Source organism: Silene latifolia, chromosome Y (assembly GCF_048544455.1).
Source record: "Silene latifolia isolate original U9 population chromosome Y, ASM4854445v1, whole genome shotgun sequence".
Taxonomy (NCBI): Eukaryota; Viridiplantae; Streptophyta; class Magnoliopsida; order Caryophyllales; family Caryophyllaceae; genus Silene; species Silene latifolia.
This window is the reverse complement of record NC_133538.1, coordinates 120,047,593-120,065,970: the sequence shown is the minus strand read 5'-3', so window position 1 is coordinate 120,065,970 and position 18,378 is coordinate 120,047,593. Positions and strand designations below refer to the sequence as shown.

The 18,378-nt window shown below is 41.0% G+C and overlaps 3 protein-coding genes across 3 annotated transcripts; 1 reads left to right on the top strand and 2 right to left on the bottom strand.

The window, feature by feature from the left end:
* The first annotated feature begins 1,210 nt into the window (after window positions 1–1,210).
* LOC141628806 (uncharacterized) lies at window positions 1,211–1,690 on the top strand. The gene has a single exon (XM_074441906.1). The coding sequence runs from the start codon at window positions 1,211–1,213 to the stop codon at window positions 1,688–1,690; it is 480 nt and encodes a 159-aa protein (XP_074298007.1).
* Window positions 1,691–10,251: 8,561 nt separating this feature from the next.
* Window positions 10,252–13,243, bottom strand: LOC141628805 (uncharacterized). Its single transcript, XM_074441905.1, has 4 exons — window positions 12,420–13,243; window positions 11,006–11,842; window positions 10,492–10,849; window positions 10,252–10,404 (listed from the first exon to the last, which is right to left on the bottom strand). The coding sequence occupies exons 1-4, from the start codon at window positions 13,241–13,243 to the stop codon at window positions 10,252–10,254; spliced, it is 2,172 nt and encodes a 723-aa protein (XP_074298006.1).
* A 57-nt stretch (window positions 13,244–13,300) lies between these two features.
* On the bottom strand, window positions 13,301–14,616 carry LOC141628804 (uncharacterized). The gene is made up of 2 exons (XM_074441904.1): window positions 14,486–14,616; window positions 13,301–14,081 (listed from the first exon to the last, which is right to left on the bottom strand). Exons 1-2 carry the CDS (start codon window positions 14,614–14,616, stop codon window positions 13,301–13,303), a joined length of 912 nt encoding a protein of 303 aa, XP_074298005.1.
* Between the last annotated feature and the right edge of the window lie 3,762 nt (window positions 14,617–18,378).

The following is an 18,378-nucleotide window of genomic DNA, read 5'->3' as shown; positions in this document are numbered from 1 at the left end:
CAAAGAGAGGACAAAGCCTCTTATGTCATTCAATATGCTTTCTCCCTTCTCAACGATGCCCAAAGGAATTATACTACAACCGAGAAGCAATTCTTGGGGGTGGTATATGCTCTTGAGAAGTTTCGGTCGTACTTATTAGGGGTCAAAGTGATTGTCTACATCGACCACAAAGCCATCACTCAACTTGTGAGCAAGAAAGACACCAAACCGAGGCTTATGAGGTGGGTTCTCCTATTAAGTGAATTTGACATTGAAATAAGGGAGAAAAAGGGGTTGGCAAATGTTGTAGTCGATCACCTTACTCGGCTACAACTTGATGATCAACAAATGCAAAGAATGGGGGTAGTTGATGGAAGTTTGCCTTATGAATCTCTTTATACATTGAGGATGACGGAGCCATGGTATGCCACCTTGGTGAATTACATGGTGACTAATAAGTTTCCTACTTCTTTGTTATCAAGTCAAAGGAACAATATTAAAGCCGATGCTCGATTTTACATATGGGATGATCCCTATCTATGGAAGATGTGTTAAGACCAAGTTATCCGCTGATGTGTACCGGATGTGGCCACCTATTCTCAAACATTGCCATGAATATGATTGCGGAGGTCACTTTGGACCCCAAACAATGGCTAGGAAAACTATTGAAAGCGGGTTCTATTGGTCAAATATTTTCAAAGATGCCCACATTTTCACAAAGACTCGTGACAAGTGCCAATGAGTTGGAAACATATCAAGGAGGAATGAAACGCCTCAACAACCCATGCTCTACTTGGAGGTATTTGATGTGTGGAGAATAGACTTTATGGGGCCATTCCCCAAATCGGATGGCTATCTCTACATTTTATTGGAGGTGGATTATGTCTCGAAATGGGTTGAGGCCATAGAAACCCGGAATGATGATGCAAGAACCGTTTCAAGTTTTGTTCAAAGCCACATTTTTTAAAGGTTTTCTTATCCAAGGGCGTTGATAAGTGACCGAGGCACTCACTTTTGCAACCGGATTATGGAGGGATTACTCAAGAAGTACGGGGTCGTACATAAAGTCTCCACCGCTTACCACCCATAAAAAAATGGGCAAGCGGAGGTGTCCAATTGGGAGATCAAGGGTATTTTAGAGAAGACGGTGAACCCCGATAGAAAAGATTGGAGTCAAAGGTTGAACGATGCTCTTTGGGCGTATCGCACCGCCTACAAGACCCCGATTGGTATGTCCCCGTATCGACTCATCTATGGCAAGGCATGCCACCTTCCCTTGGAAGTGGAGCATAAGGACTATTGGGCCATCAAGTCTTTCAATCAAAGCCTAGATGATGCGGGCCTCCATAGGAAGCTTCAACTTCAACAAATTGAAGAAATCCATCTTGACTCCTACGATAATGCCACCATATACAAGGAGAAAGTAAGAATATGGCATGACCGGATGATAAGTCGTAGGGAGTTCAAGGAAGGTAGCAAATTTCTTGTCTTCCAAAATAGTGTCAAGTTGTTCTCCGGAAAGCTAAGGTCAAGATGGTTCGGACCCTATATTGTGAGGAAGGTCCATTCTCATGGAGCGATAGAGGTTGAAAACCCAAGCACGGGGAAGATGGTAAAAGTGAATGGACAACGTCTCAAGGCATATCTTGAGGGAATAGAACCACAAATGGTGGAAGAAGTCACTTTGGAAGATCCCATCTATCAAGCATGATGAAATGAAGAACTAAGTCGATCCATCGACGATAAAAATACGGCAACCTTTGTAAATACACTCTCCTTAGCGTAGAATTTACCTCTTTCTTATTTAGTATTACTTTTATCGTGTTTATAAGCATCAAATTGGAACCTTTTGATGGTTTGTTGTAGTGTGAAGGGAGTCGGTGTGACACCCCCATACTCCAAGTGCCTTACCAGGACCACTTAAGGTATGAGAACGTCACCATCTCGGTTACCCGAGGCAATGATAACCAAATGACAATGAAGAAACATAATTTAAATAACAATATAGTTTAAAGTGATTACATGTTCAAAACCAAAACTATTAAACTGAAATACAAGGTTCTCAGACGGTCTACTAATAAAACTGTCAAAACTATAAAACATCGTCTGACACAGCGGAAGACTTCTAACTGACACGTGATGACTCATCCCAGCTATCCCATACGCGTCATAACATACCTGCTCATAACTTCTCACCATCCCCGAATGGATCACCACAGTTTTTAAAACATTTAAACGGGGTCAGTACAAATTACACAATCAAAGCCAAACTGAAACATTCATACAAACAGCTCACACACAATCCCAGTCTCTATCTCCAATCACCTCATTACTGACTACACACTAAAGTGTGTAGCCCTGCCAGAGTACCCATCGCAACAGATACTCCTCGCTGCCAGTGTGGGGACCGCAGCCATTCCCACCTAAGCCCCGCTCATCTCCATCGAGCGATAAACCCATGTTCATTAATGTGCACATCCCTTCTGTGGCGGGTTCCACAGAAGGCGAATCAAGGGCGTGAAGCCACTCTCGTAAGTGACTCCACTCAGCCCGGGACGCACCCTGAAGAACACAGACAATCAAACAGTAATCACAATACAAAATCAACAACCGTCTGAATCAATCAACATTATGAAACCACAACCGTCTGAATCAACCAACAATTACTAATTACAGCACAATCACCACACATTATGTAATTAATACTGAGTAGGGAAACCCTACCTGGAACAACAATCACCACAGACGGTCACAATCAGCTAATCAACATCGCCCTTCACTGAAATTACTTCTTATCAAACATACAATCATACAATCACAATCTAACATCAACAATACTCCCCAAAACCCCCAAATTACCCAATTAGGGTTTAACCAAACTCAATGAAATAACATAAAAGTTATACAAGGATCTTACCCTTGATGCGACGAACTCAACGGCGTAAAGAACACGACGATCCGACCACCTTAGCCTTTGGGATTTGTTAACAACGCGAAAAAGGAGAACTACATAACTTTTTTTTTCTCTTGAAAGGTTTTAGAAAAGTGAAAACTGATTACGAAAGGTGACGGAATCCTTTTATACTAATCACGCGTTATTAACAAAACCCGGCTAAAAATAACCCGTAAGACCAACTTACTCGATCGAGTAAGTAACTTACTCCATCGAGTGCCCCTTACTCGATCGAATGCCATACATACTCGATCGAGTACCCATCAGACCGACTACTGTTTCGTATAAAAACATACTTACTCGACAGAGTAAGCCCCACTCGATAGAGTACCCATAGACTCATAAAACCGTAGTATTACAGTCGGATGGAGATTCTTGGGAAGCGTGCGAAAGTAGAAATGGGAGTCGAAATGACTCGGGACATCAACTACAAGGGTCAAAAGAGAGAAAGGCACAAAAGAAGGCTAAATATTTCAACAAGGGAAGAAGTTGGAATTCAACATTCCAACACGGACTCCAGTCAAAAGCGCAGCCTGCGCACAAATTGCGCAGCCTGCGCAGTGAGCTGCCACGGGATTGAAAGTTTAGCCTATATCACGATAGTTTCCCTTCTTTCATCACAATTTCGAACAAGCACTTCCTCAAACACCATCTCCTACCATACCCAAACATCAAAAATCATATCCAACCCTAACAAAACTTCAACAAAACCCCAACTTCATCATCAAATTCATTTCCCAACGAACATCTGATCATCAATCACTCACTTTGCACATCAAAAATCTGAGTTTTACCCAATTTCGTCCCAAACCCTAACTTTCCAAGCTTCTTATTTCAAGCATTTCAAGTGAATTCCTGGGATATTGGAGCATTCTTGGAGGTTTATTTGCATTATACATCAATCATTGAGCATTTTAAGTGGATTCGGGGAGGTATAATAACTTTTCCAAACTCTCTCTTTATTGCTTTGTAAAAAAATCCGAAAATAGATACTTTTTGTGTGGAATTTTGGATTGTGATTGTTAATTGTAGTGTATAATTGTTGGGATAAACTCTTTTTCTGAGTAAGGGCAAAGGTATTCATCAAACATCATTCACTTCTACCTTCTTGAAGTAGTGCATAGAAGGTGTTTGTTGAATTGCCTCAAAGAGTGAAAAACATTTTTGAGTGCTTTGTTGGTAGTATTGTTACTCCTTCTTGCTAGGTATAATGGTTTTCGGAAAGAGGAAGGCCGCTCAACAAGGGGAAGCAAGTGCTCCCAAAGTGTTTATGGGGGATGAGGGATTGAATGCCGAACAAAAGAAAATTTTCAGAAAGCTTGAAAAAGACAACCCTTTACCCATTACCAAATTCTTCAACCGCGAAACCCTCCAAAAACTAGGCCTAGAGGAACTCACATACCAACTTCTGAGTCGGGTGGGGCTAGAGAGGTATATGGACATCTATGATGATACATACCGGTCTTACACTTTTGAATTCCTCGCCACCATTCCAAAACGGGGAAGGGAGTTAATGAGAGGGTGCATTTTTGACTTCATAAGGTGTGGCACTCAATCACATTTAATGAAGTCCGGGAAGTCTTGCAAATCACAAAAAACCCTTCCCCGGTTAACCCACCGAAAGGGAAGCTCAATGGGATATGGTGTCGCCTCACGGGGAGGCAAACCCAAGCCACAATGATAAGCTTTCCGCCATTACCAACCCCGTGATCCGAATTTTGACAAGGAGTATAGCTTGTTGGTTCTTCTCTATGGGAGAACCCACAAAAGTAAGTGATGCTGTGAGGGAGTGCATTTGGACTATGCTTCCGGAAGGGGAGGGTGTGCCGGATTGGGCAAGACTCTTTGTAAACTCAAGTTTGAAGCACCGGAAGATAAAGGGAGGTCCTATTAATGGCGGGGGCTTAATCACCATCTTTATGGAGAAGTATGTGGGAGAAACCCCGGATGATCAAAACCCCGTTTGGGGAAATTATTTCTACAACACCCAAGGGTTAGAAGAGACCCACATGATCAAAGTCCTTGACTCTATTAATTTTAGATGCCATTGGTTGGGAGTGGGAAAAACTCCATATATGACTCTCCCTCAGAATGGCCCAATTCCTAGTGGTTCCCATGTCGTTCATTTCTTTTGCCCGGCCGATGCACAAGAACAACAAGAGCCAAGGGCACAAAGAAGAAGGGTAGCCACACCCTCGGTTGTCAACGTTGAAAGTAAAGAAGAAAGGGAGATTGAAATGATTGAGAGTGGCCCAACTATCCATGATACACCAATGTATGAGGCGGGGGGAAGTTCTAATACTCCAATCGTCCCTTGGCAACAACAAATGTTCAACTACTTCAATGAGACCCGGGGGACTTTGGAAGCCATAAGTAGGAGAGTTGATAGTTCTTATGCTTGGCAACAACAACAAGCACCAAGGCTAGAGAGCCTAGATCAATGGAGGGTGGCTAGCATGGAGAACCAAAAGTTGAGTGTGGAGGCCGAATTGGCTCAAATGAGAATGCTTGAAGGAATTGCAAAAAGACAAGAGGAATCTTATGCTTGGCAACAACAATAACAAGCCAAGCAATGGGAAGATAATCAAGCTTTGTGGAAGGCTTAAAATGAATGGAGAGAGCAAGTGAGCCATTAATTTGGGGTGCAAAATGAAAGGCACCACCAATACATTGAGGACTCCTACCAAGATGCCCAAACACAAGAAGATTCCTTCGGCCTCATCCGAGGCCTCTTTGGCATGGCACTCTACCACAATGATCCCAACTACCAACCCACCATTAATGAGCAATAAGTTGATGAAGGCTATGAGCGGGCAAGAGAGTGAGAGAAGCAAGGGAGAGAAGAAGAAGGAGTCAAGGGACATATGAGCAAGGAGAAGGCTCGGGTCCCTTCAACAATTAAGCTTGAGAAGGTAATGGTACTCCTCCACATTAAGGACAATGTGTGGTCTAAGTGTGAGGGAGTGAGATGATTGTAATATATGTACATATTTCCTTTTTGATGCAATGCAAAAAAAAAAAAAAAAAACGAAAATCCTGGCTAGGTGAAAACCCACAAGGGTGGGCGCCTAGGCAAAAATGGGAAGGTGGCCGAGGACGGAATGAAAACCCGAAAGGGCGTTCTGGGCAAAATGAAAAATAGAGTTGCGAGCCACCAAGAGAGGTAAGGAAAAGGCTAAGGTGAAAACCCGAAAGGGCACCTTAGGCAAAATGAGGGATTTTCAACAACAAAAAAAAAAAAAAAAATGAAAAATGAAAAAAATGCAACACCAAAAAGATTGAGGGATAAGAAGGGAGTAATAAGGAGGGTCTTGGAAGGAGGTTAGGTCTAGGATTTAATTTCTTTTGTCACAAACTTGTTCCAAATGGGTGAAATCTTGATTTGTCTACTTGTGTTGTTGATGCTTGAAGGAGTTTGGCCAACCAAGTAGCACAATTGTCATTTCATGGAGTGATAAGGGGGTGTTATAAGTAGTGATGAGTTGTGGTTGGTAGGAGAAATGATGGTTCACTTTGATTTTGCCTTGGAATAAGGCAAGACTGACCAATACTAATTTCTTGGGAGACATAAGAAGGGAGGATTTGATTGATAAGTCGGAGTCGGTGGTCTTTGTGAGACAGTGATATAAGGACGGGAGTGAGAGAAGAGTATGTGTCAAAAATTGAGTCTAGATTTTCTTTTAATCGGTGGATTGTTAATGAGGGAGATATAAGAAGGTAGTCGTGAGGGAAGAGTGGTCAATTACCCTCATGTTCACCTATAGACTTATGCAAATGCTTGTTCCAAGTTTTGCTCGGGACAAGCAAAAGTCTAAGTGTGGAGGTATTTGATGGAGTCAAATGTGTCGTGTCTAATTGTGTCTATTAGGTTGTTTATTCAAGTTTTGAGGCCAAGTTATGCACTAATCTTGGACATGCACCGGCCTATTCCGTTTCCTTGTAGCTTTGGTCACAATGAGCTTTACCTTGGGTTGTTCATCTCATAAGACAAATTCAAGCATCTATATCAATGAGTCGAGGTGAAGATTTTGTTTTGCATCAACCAAGATATGAAGCTCACACTAACCAAGCAATGACAAGTGAAGACGGGAAAGCAAAGGACCAAGCTAATGATCAGATTTTGGTGAGGTAGTCCAGTGAAAAGCACATCCTGCGCCAATTTGCGCAACCTTCGCCACTTCCAGGATCCTGCGCACTCTTAATTAAACACGGGCTTAACTTAACATTCCGTGTTTGGGCTTTCATGAGACGATTTAACCTAGAAGGGAGTGCAACCCTATATATATCTCATGTTTTGAAGACCTAGTTTAGCACCTGATGATTGAATAATCTCAAAAACGTGTATGAGAAAAATACATAGTATTTGGGTGAAAATTATAATCTTTTGTTGAGTTTTGATGCCAACCTTTCCACATTTCTTGGTTTCTTCTAAGGATATGGAAGGCTAAGCTTTTATCTTGGTGTAATTTCTTTCAAAGTTTCCAACTTTGATGTTATAAGACTCTCTTATCTCCTTTGAAGTTATTTAATACTCTTTCCTTGTGTTTAATTCCATTGCTGAATAAGTTTATGTTTGGGTTGGCCATCCTTGCTTATTTTTGTTCAACTATTGCAAATTCTAGAGAAATGGTTCAATTTATCTAGGATTGTTTGAAGCAAGGTTGTTGTGTTTTAAGTTGGTTTAAAGAATTCACATAGTAAGTAAGAAAGTTTATGTCTTTTCTCATTTGTATGGCTTAAACTTGTGAGAATTGATCTTAGCTTGAATATCTTGGTAAAGATCTTAATGCTCATATTTAGTTATCTTTCATGGTATAATGAATTATTGGCTAAATTTGAAGGGGATACATAGATGGTTCAAATTGTGTGTGCTAATATCTTGATATTGTAGTATTGAGTAGATAACACTTGGAGAGTAAAAGAGAGTCAAGCTTTATCACTTGTTGTTTGCTAAGAAGAGATTACACCAAGTTTCCCCCTTATATTGATTCTTGCATATTAGTTGTTTGTTGATTTGTCTCTTAGAAAAGTTCACATCTTTAGCTTTGTTATGTTTTTTCTCAACCCAATTTCCTCTTTTATGTCAATTTATTGTTGCTCATTGTGAATATCCATTGTTTGTGATTAGCTTAGCTTAATTTGTTGAGTCTAAATCATCATTAGTGTCTTAAGTAGTTTACCATTCAAGTTTTAGTTATTAGACCTTGTCTTGGGTTTGACCCTTATGCTATACTACTATTCTTATTGCATAGTGTAGAGTTGAGTTTGGTTTTATAAATTGTTAATTTGATAGTTAATTCTAGTTATTACGACAACCTAGTTTTTACATATCAGTAAGTCATGCCATCTTCCTCTTGAATTGAAGCATCGTTTTAGATGAGCTTTGAAGGAGCTCAATTATGATTTTGACATTGCGGGTAACAAGCGCTTTTATCAACTAAATGAGCTCGATGATCTTAGAATGGATGGATATGAGAATGCCAAGGTTTATAAGTACAGAACCAAGCAATGACATGATTCCAAAATTATGTGGAAAGAGATAAGTGTGGGGGACAAAGTCCTCCTTTTCAATTCAAGGTTCCAATTGTTTCCTGAAAAATTGAAGCCTAGGTGGTCGGGACCTTTTGAAGTGGTAACCATTTACCCATATGGTTCATTCGAGTTAAAGAACAAGAAAGGTGAATGTTTCAAAGTCAATGGACAACGAGTGAAGTATTTCTATAAGGGTCAACAAATTGACACTCAAGGTGAAATGGAACTTGAAGAACCCCCTCCCTTGTGGGATGACTAGTTCTTATCCTAAGCAAGCTTAAGTTTGGTGGGGTCCCTCAACAACCACCAACTTGTAAATACTCCTTTCCTTGTCCTTTACATACCGCAATTTTAATTCCGTCATTTAAATATTGTTGTTAGTTAGATTAGTTGTTAGTTGGATTGCCTCCCTTGGATTTTATGTGGGTATAGTGTTTTTTGTGATTTATGCGTAGGTGTTGAGTTAAAGTATCACCCAAATGTTAAGCATCTCTCTCCTCGGGTTGAATCAAGTGCCATCCATCCAAATTTTGTGTCACATCACTATTTCATCAACTTATTTCACATAAACACTCCCTCTGTCATCAACTTATCATCTCCAAATACCAAAACACCATTAAAACTTACCCAAAAACCTTCCTTTAATCTCCTCAAACACCACCATTTCTTCACTAAATCATAAAAATATTAGCATTTAACTAATCTACTCTTCATTTCCTCCAAGATTTTGGTGTTTAATTTTGGTTTACACATCAAAGAAAATGAGTGTTAACAGCTTTGAAATTTGTTCCGAGTAAGGGGTGGAGTTGCTTGTTGAAGGATGAAATATCGCCTTCTTCAAAATGAAGGCAATTGGGCGCAAAAGAAGGTATAATGGGCGTCTCATGAAAGTTCACCAAATGAGTAAATATTTTCACCAGATACAAAGCATGAAAAACGAAAAAAATTGGCGTCTGATAAATTTTCACCTATTGGGTGAAAATTTTCACCCGATGCAATTAGGCAAAAATTTGAAAAAAATTCCCGTCTAGTGAAATTTCAACCGCCGAGCGAAATTTTCACCCGCCGGGCGAAATTTCACCCTTCCCAAAATACCCAAAAAAAATCACCAATTTCACCCGGTGATTTTACTTTACCCGAAATCTTACCTTATCACTCACCTACTCATTTTACTCAACTCATTTCACATAAACACTCCCTATGTCATCAACTTATCATCTCCCAAATACCAAAACACCATTAAAACTTACCCAAAAACCTTCCTTTAATCTCCTCAAACACCACCATTTCTTTACCAAATAATAAAAATATTTGCATTTAACTAATCTACTCTTCATTTCCCCCAAGATTTTGGTGTTTAATTTTGGTTTCCACATACCAAATTTTTCATCATCACTTCAAGGGTACAAATAAGTTGTTTTGGTGCACTTTATTCAACAAATTGGGTATTCTCTCAAAATGCTACAAGGTTTCATTAACTCAAATTTGGGGCAAGCAAGGAAAGGACAACAATGTCTTCCAAGAAACCAAGATCGACCTGAAACACCGCTACTCCCTCCACCGCAATGGTAAGCCACTCCAATCCTACTCTTCCTTTTGTCCATACTCAAACCTAAATTTCCTTTATAAGTAGAGAGTACCTTAATCGTTTTGTGATGTTTTTGGATTAGACTTATGAGACTACTCGGCGGGCTTGTAAGCCGACCTTGACACAACTTGGAATTAGAGATGATGTAGCCGAGTTGTTTTTTTTTTTTTTTTTTTTTTACAGCAACAAATAGCATAGCTTACAACAGAGCTTGCTGAGCAAGATTATGAGCTATCCTATTTACTCCCCTAGGACAGAAACTAAGAGAGCAACAGTGAAAATGAGACGCAATAGACTTAATATCCTGGATAATGCAAGTAAAAGACGTAATAGGCTTTTCCGGTCCAGCAACCTGCATAACCAAGACAAGACAATCTGTAACCAATCTAACATGAAGATGCCCGTCATCCGAGGCCTATTTTAGCGCCTTGATAGCAGCCTGACCTTCGGCATGCAGGGCAGAAGAGGCAAACGAGCGAGCATTCGCAGAATTCCTTAAGGTCCCATCACCATCCAACAAGCACCACCCCATGCCAGAACTTCTATCATCCCTCCAAGCAGCATCACACTTAACAGTGCAAACATTTCCGCACACAGGTCCACCAACAATCCAATAAGGAAACGAGTTTCTAATCCTTTTCGCTAATCCAAAATCAGAAGAGAAGTCCAGCAAAGACGCTTGAAGGAGGCTAGCATCCTTATCGCACACAACCTCATTCATACCCTGAATGTCACCAACAATATAATTGAGAGCAGCCATAGGCCAAGGGCGACGACTCCTGAAGACCAAATCATTCCTACAGCACCAAATTCTCCAAAGGGTAGCTATAAGGGGAAAAAGGAGGGAGTTAGGATCTGGGCCAATTAAGAAATATGTAACCCAGTTTATGACCCAAATCCTAACATCAATATCCATCCCCTAAGTGATTCTAATGCCTAAAGGGCAGTCAAACCAAAGAGCTTTTGCAAAGCTACAATCTCTGAAGAGGTGAGAAATAGATTCCACACAAGTAGGTAAGCCATCGCACATAGTACAAGAGGAGCGCCAATTCATCTTGCGTTTAAGGAATTCAGAACCCACAGGAAGGGCATTAGCCATGAATTTCCATAAAAACACCCTTAGTTTGTCAGAAATAGGCAACTTCCAGAGCTTTGATTTACAAAAAGCCACGATAGGTTCAGACATTCTAGAGAGATCAACCCTTGTGGTAGGTCCATCAGATAAGACCTTAGCAGCATAATAACCCGACTTGACAGTGTAGTCACCATATTTAGAGAGTTTCCAATAGAATGAGTCATCCGAAGGTTGACACGAAATATAAGTCGCGAGGATTTTCTTTGTAACTCTCTCACCTGGATCGAAACCAAGAGAGGAAAGATCCCATCTTCTGTGAGTATCATAAAGGTCACCTACCAGGAGCGTGGAGTCAGTAGGAGCGTCAACGGAATCCCCGCAAAGATCATGAAGACTATAACCCTCTATCCATTTGCTCTTCCAAGCATTAAGACGAGATGAAGATCCAATTGTCCAAGCAATATTGTTGTAGATAAGATCGGAAGCCCAGACAAGGCTTTTGAGGGCCCATGACGACGCATGGGGAGCCTTCCAACGATTCTGAAATAAAATATCATCTTGGATACCAAGCTTGGGACCAATAACTTTACTAATAAGGCTTCCAGGATCACATAAGATTCTCCAAGCAGATTTGGCAAGGAGCGCTTGATTAAAGCAACCAATATTGAGAAGACCAAGGCCCCCTTCTCCCACAGGCCTACTAAGAAAGTCTTTACTACACCAATGAATAGACTTATTAGTTCTAGTTCCACTCCACCAAAAATGCACCATCAAAGACTGAAGTTTTGATGTTACACTTACCGGTATGCGAAATACCGATAGAGAAAAAGGGATAGTGATGAAAGAACAGAACGAATAAGAGTCAGTTTACCAGCCGAAGAGAGAAGAATATTATTCCAGGAGGATAGCCTTCACTTAGTTTTTTCGACAAGAAATTTAAATAACTCCCTCTTAGAAGACCCAATACTCGTTGGTAATCCAAGATAGTTACCAAGATCATGCTTAGGAGCAAACTTAAAATCAGTTAGGCACTTCTTGACCATCATAAGTGAGCAATTTGAACTGAAAAGAATAGAGGACTTATCTTTATTAAGGCATTGTCCAGAGGCAGCACAATATTCATCGATTAAGTTCATGAGAAAGTCCATATCCCCATCTCGTCACCACGAATAAAGAAGAGTGAATCATCTGCAAACAAAAGGTGGGAGATTTCCGGGCCGTTCTTACAGATCTTAATACCCTTAATAAGGTTACCATCCTGGGCATAAAGAATCATTTGAGATAGGACTTACGTACAAAGCGCAAAAATATAAGGGGATAAAGGATCACCTTGCCTAATCCCACAACAAGGTTCAACATTTTCCATAGGAGCACCATTAATCAGAATTTCATAAGAAACAGATTCAATAGTACTCATAATAAGATGAACCATAGAGTCAGGCAAGTTCAAGTAAGAGAGCACCCCTCTTATGAAATTCCAATTTAGTCTATCATAAGCTTTGCTCATATCTGCCTTTAAAGCCATCATACCCTTCTTACCATAACTCCTATGGTTGATGACGTGAAGAATTTCTTGGGCAATCACAATATTATCCGCAATACTTCTATTTGGGACAAACGCACTTTGAAAAGGACTAACAAGATCATCCATAACCCCTTTTAATCTATTAGCAATACACTTTGTGACAACCTTCATAATAACATTGCAGAGGCTAATCGGCCGAAAATCCTCAACACTCTCCGGGCAATTATTCTTAGGAATAAGGACAATAAATGTCTTATTAAATTCCTTAAGAACAGTACCCGAATTTAGAATATTGAGAGCTCCATTAATAACATCATCCTTAACAATAGACCAATATTTCTGGTAGAAGGCCGCGGGAATCCCGTCAGGACCCGGTGATTTTAAGGGTCCCAATTGGAAAACAGCCTGACGAACTTCAATTTTCGAGTATATACGGCCCAACTTGGCTCTCTCCTCCATGCCCACTTTACGCTTAAGATTATCAAATAAGTACCCGTAATGAATAATGTAATCTTCAAAACACTCGGGCACAGCATTAGACTTAAAGATATTAGAGAAGTATTTATTAAACAAACCACCAATCTCCTTCATGTCAAAAGTCCATTCATTAGACTCCTTCTTAATACCCAATATAAGATTAGCACTAGATCATCCTTTAACCCAATTGAAAAAATATTTAGTACATGTGTCACCCTCACAACTCCATTTCAATTTAGAACGTTGACGCCAATAAGTGCCCGCAGCAATAGAGAATTCCACCAGCTTTTTGTGACATGATTCGTAGTTAAAAGTGTCACCACCATTCTCAATGTCCAAAAGATAGGACTCCAAGTCCTGATCAAAAGCACTCCACTTTAGACCCCATTCATCTTTTTTGTTACAAGACCAAACTCTGAAAGCATTGTTTATACGACGTAATTTTGACAAAAGGGCATAAGAAGCATCACCCTTATCTTTTCTTCCCCAACTTTCTTTAACCAAGCTACTACATTCGGCATGATCAAAACACCAGGCCTCTAATCTGTAAATTTTCTTCTTGGTATGGAGAATCATATTTGTATCAAGGATAATAGGTGCATGATCTGATATTTGAATAGGGAGGTGTTTGATCAAAGTATTAGGGAATAAAGAGAGCCAATCATTAGAGGCAAAACTCTTATCAAGTCTTTCATAAATTCGATGTGGATTATCCCTATTATTGCACCAAGTAAATCTAGGTCCCTTAAAAGGGATATCCATCAGACAATGTAAATTCTTCCAGTATGAGAATAAGCTTGCTCCTCTAATCAATTTATCACTACCACCTAACTTATCAGACGAGAATTCAACTTGGTTGAAATCACCAAAAAGCAAGAAAGGTTTGTCAAAGGAGTTAAGATGACAAGTAAAAGATTCCCATACAGCGCCCCTATTAGTATGATCAGGTTCACTGTACACACAACACAAATACCACAAACTACCTTTACACTGATTAACCAAGAGGATAATAAGATTGCGACTGGAAAAGACACATTCTAATTTACAACTACTTTTCTATCCAACCCATAGCCCCCCTTTTAAACCATCAACATCACACCCAGCAGACTGGAGAAAACCCATAGGACGCAACAGAACATCAACAGATCGTACATCACACTTAGTTTCAGAAAGGAAAACGAAGTCTAAATTATAAAGAAACGACCTACAAATTGCTCTAATTTTGGGGATTGAAGGGGAAAGCGGATCCTTAAGACCCCTACAATTCCAAGCCAAACCTTTCATGGAAAATAATAAGGTTAAGACCACCGTATCCGGGCCACCCAACAACAATGCCAGACCCCAACTTCACCCTACCAAACACATTTCATACGGGAACCCAACAACCGAAAACTGACTCCAGCATAAGCACCACCTCCTAAAAGTCCATCCCATCCGAAGAAACAAAACAAAACCACATAAAACACAACAGGAACCACTACACCCATGCTCACCGACACCAATCCGAAAAGATAGAGAAGGGACCCGACTACCACCCATGAATCAGCCGTGAAACCAAACTGAACCGCAGCCACATAAGCCACTTAAACCAAGGCTGCCAAACAAACAAGTCTCGAGTCACGAAGAAACGCAACCGACACAGCCAACAAAGACACACTTGCAATCAACAGAAGCAGGAGATGAAGGTCCACCAACAAGACAACGAAGCGGAACAAGACACCACATTGACACCCGAATCACCAAGGGACGCCTCCCAGGACCACCGCCAAACAAACAATTAGACAACACATAGACGTTAAGGAAAAGGACGAGGGAACGACAGGTGGGGAAAATGGGGGGATCACCGTATCGGACCAAAAAAACAGCCACTAAGAAAGTGGAAAAGCAGACGGATGAGTTGAGACTCATCAACACATGCACACAACCTCAAGACAGTGCAATCAAACCAGGGGTGGGGGGAATGGGGGGATCACCCATGGATTGAAAGTGAAAGACGGCGGTAACAGGACAAGGAGCCAGAGGGGCTGGAACGTCACAGAGGAATCCACACCAGACAGAAGATGGTCTTAAACAACCATTACGAAAAGAGGGAGAAATCACGAAAAGAACATTAAGTACGTGATAACGTCGCAAGACCAACTGAGACAACAACCAGCAAACATATCATTTTTCATAATATGAAGACAATCTTGTCAGTCGTAAACCATCACAAAACTTTGTCAATCATAACTCAAACCGGTTCCGCTCACAATCAACAACCCAGGCGGACAAAGGAATTTACCGACCATCACCAAGAACATAGGACCACCAAAGAAAACAGAAGCACAAAAAACCGACCCGAAGACCTCTAAGAAACGGGTCAAAGTCCAATCGAAAAAAAAGGGAAGTGATAGATGGAACGTCACCGGAGAAAAGCCAGGGCGGACCCATTCCATGCGACAGAAAAGACAGCGAAGGAGCGACTGGGGGACTGGAGGTGCGAAGTAATTACGATTGAAATTGGGGGTTTAAATGTATGAAAAGTGTCGAATCGCCGGAGATAGGCCAAGGGACAGACCCATCTCCGGCGATTGAGTAGGGGAAGAGAGAGGGGCAGGTGTGGGTGGTGGAGACGGCGGAGCAGAAAGGTCAAGGTTAGGGTTTTTCTTCTCGTTTTTTTCTTAGAGAGCTGTTAGAGAGAGGTTACTTACGTGCCGAGTTGTAATACTACAGTTTTATGAGCCTCTGGGTACTCTATCGAGTGGGCCTTACTCTGTCGATTAAGGGTGTTTTGGTTTTTAGGAAAGTATTCTACCTGTAGGGTACTCGATCGAGCATCCTGGGTACTCAATCGAGTAAGTGGTACTCGATCGAGTACGTCAGCTACTCGATCGAGTAGCTTGGTTTACGGGTGATGTTTTGTCGGGTTTTGTTAATAACACGGATTAGTATTTAAATCGTTCCGTCATCTTCATAATACACTTTTACAAACCTAACTACATTGAAAAGAGATTTAAGTTACGTTCTTCGCATTCATCCGTGATTGACAAATCCCGGAGCTTGAGAGGTCGGATTTCATCGTTCTTTACATCTTTGTGATCCTTGCGTCGAGGGTAAGATCTATGTACCGATTTTATATTATTTAATCAAGTTTGTTTAAACCCTAATTTGGGGGATTGGGGATTTGTGTTAGTTTTGTATGGTTAGTGATTATGTGATGATATGTTAGGAGGAGGATTCGTAGAGGAGGCTTTTTGATACAACTGCTGAGATCGTCTGTGTGTGTTGCATTCCAGGTAGGGTTTCCCTACTCAGTATTAATCACATAATGTGTTGGTTGTTGGTTGTGATTGTTGTATAATATCGTATTCGTATTGTGACGGTTGTTGGAATTGGTTACTGTTAATAGTTGTAATTGTTTGTATCTGTCTGTGGTATTCGGGGTGCGTCCCTAGCTGAGTGGGGTCACTTGCGGGAGTGGCTTCACGCCCATTATTCGCCTTCTGTGGAACCCGCCACAGAAGGGATGTGCGCATTAATGGATTTGGGTTATGCGCTCTTGGGTCTGAGCGGGGCTTAGGTGGGAACGGCTGCGGTCCCCCACTGGCAGAGTGAAGTAACCTGTTGCGACGTGTACTCTGGCAGGACTACACACTTTAGTGTGTAGTCAGTGATGACGAGTGATTATAAAGTTTGGGTTATGTGACGGTTGAGATGTGTTGGTTTTTGTCTTATAGTGATTATATATTTGATTGTGTGATTAGTACTGACCCCGGGTCTTTGTTTTGAAAAACTGTGGTGATCCATGCGGGCATGGTGAGCAGTTGTTGAGTAGATGTGAGTCGAGACATATGGGCTAGCTGGGATGAGTCACCACGAGATGATAGAGTCTTCCGATGTAGCTTGATAGTTTGTCAGACATTTTATTTAGTTGATCATCAGTTGGTTTAAGAGCATGTAACCGTATTTTTATCAGTTGGTTTTGGATTGTATTCACTAAACTTTATACAATTTAAATGTTGTTTCTTTATTGTATTTTGATTATCATTGCCTCGGAAAACCGAGATGGTGGCATCTTTATACCTGAGTGGATTTGGTAAGGCACTCGGAGTATGGGGGTGTCACAAAGTGGTATCAGAGCGACGATCCTGAAACCTGTAACTAATGAATTTAATAAATATAGGGAGTCAATTAAAATGAACCCGAGGTAAAAGTTGTTGGAACTAATGCAAAGGCTTGGGAGACGTCCTAAAGTCGTGAACTCACCCTGCAATTTTGAACCGGTCATAGGGGGGTATGTGTTGTCTGTTGGTTGAAATGTGTGCATAACGGTGTGTGTTGTGAACTGTTGGATTTGGAAGTGGAGAATTGAAAGTATGGTTAAAAGAAAAGAGATACGTTTTATATGTAAATTGAATGAAAAGCATATTGGTTGTTTATAACGTGGCATTTTGATAACATGACTAGAATTGTTTGTTAATTGTGTATAGAATCGCTAGAAAACATGAGTATTTGTGATAGTATTGAAAGTGTGGTAATATATGTAAGATTGGGAAGTGAGATAACATGCGGGTAGAATTCACGAGTCTGCATGACTCGATCGAGTGGGTGAGGTGCTCGATCGAGTGGGTCTGACTCGATCGAGTGGATAGTTGACGTTTTTATGGTCAGAATCGTGTTTTGGGGTACTCGATCGAGTACATAGGGGCACTCGATCGAGTAGAGGGCACTCGATCGAGTGGCTTGTCATCTCGGTCGAGTATGTTATAGATCAGAAGGTCTCTTTGAGGTCTGGAGTCGGGGCACTCGATCGAGTATGTTGGGCACTCGATCGAGTAGCCTCAACTCGATCGAGTAGGTTTTGGCACTCAATCGAGTGGGTTCTAGGCAGGCTGTTTTCGTGTTTTGGGTTATAGTATGTATGTTTATATCTACCTTTTCTTATATAGTTTCAAGATGCCGCCAAAGAATACGGCTTTGTATGCGAGAGCTGAGAGCATGAACTTTGACGATATAGTTAAGATGTTGGAGCATCAAGATGCTCTTACGGAGGCCCTAAAGAGAGTGGGGAAAGATAAGGAGGTTGATCACTCTAAGATCAGTCTCTATATAGCAAGGTTTAACCCAAAAGAGTATAAGGGAACCGGGGAGCCAATTCTTCTTCACAATTGGCATCGTGAGATGGAGAATATTCTGGATCTGGTACATTGTCCGAATGAGATGAGGGTAGAACAAGCTGCGTTCTACTTGAGGGAGGCAGCAGGAGAGTG

What these genes read in the sequence shown, in the direction of transcription:
- LOC141628806 (XM_074441906.1), top strand. Translation starts at nt 1,211, where the DNA reads ATGTCCCCGTATCGACTCATCTATGGCAAGGCATGCCACCTTCCCTTG.
- LOC141628805 (XM_074441905.1), bottom strand. Translation starts at nt 13,243, where the DNA reads ATGAAGGAGATTGGTGGTTTGTTTAATAAATACTTCTCTAATATCTTT. An exon ending in TATATTTTTGCGCTTTGTAC is followed by an intron (nt 11,843 to 12,419) that starts GTAAGTCCTATC and finishes TCATTGGTGTAG; the next exon opens with TAAAGACTTTCTTAGTAGGC. An exon ending in AGCTTTGCAAAAGCTCTTTG is followed by an intron (nt 10,850 to 11,005) that starts GTTTGACTGCCC and finishes TTGGTGCTGTAG; the next exon opens with GAATGATTTGGTCTTCAGGA.
- LOC141628804 (XM_074441904.1), bottom strand. Translation starts at nt 14,616, where the DNA reads ATGGGTGTAGTGGTTCCTGTTGTGTTTTATGTGGTTTTGTTTTGTTTC. An exon ending in TCCCGTATGAAATGTGTTTG is followed by an intron (nt 14,082 to 14,485) that starts GTAGGGTGAAGT and finishes TTGTGTGTACAG; the next exon opens with TGAACCTGATCATACTAATA.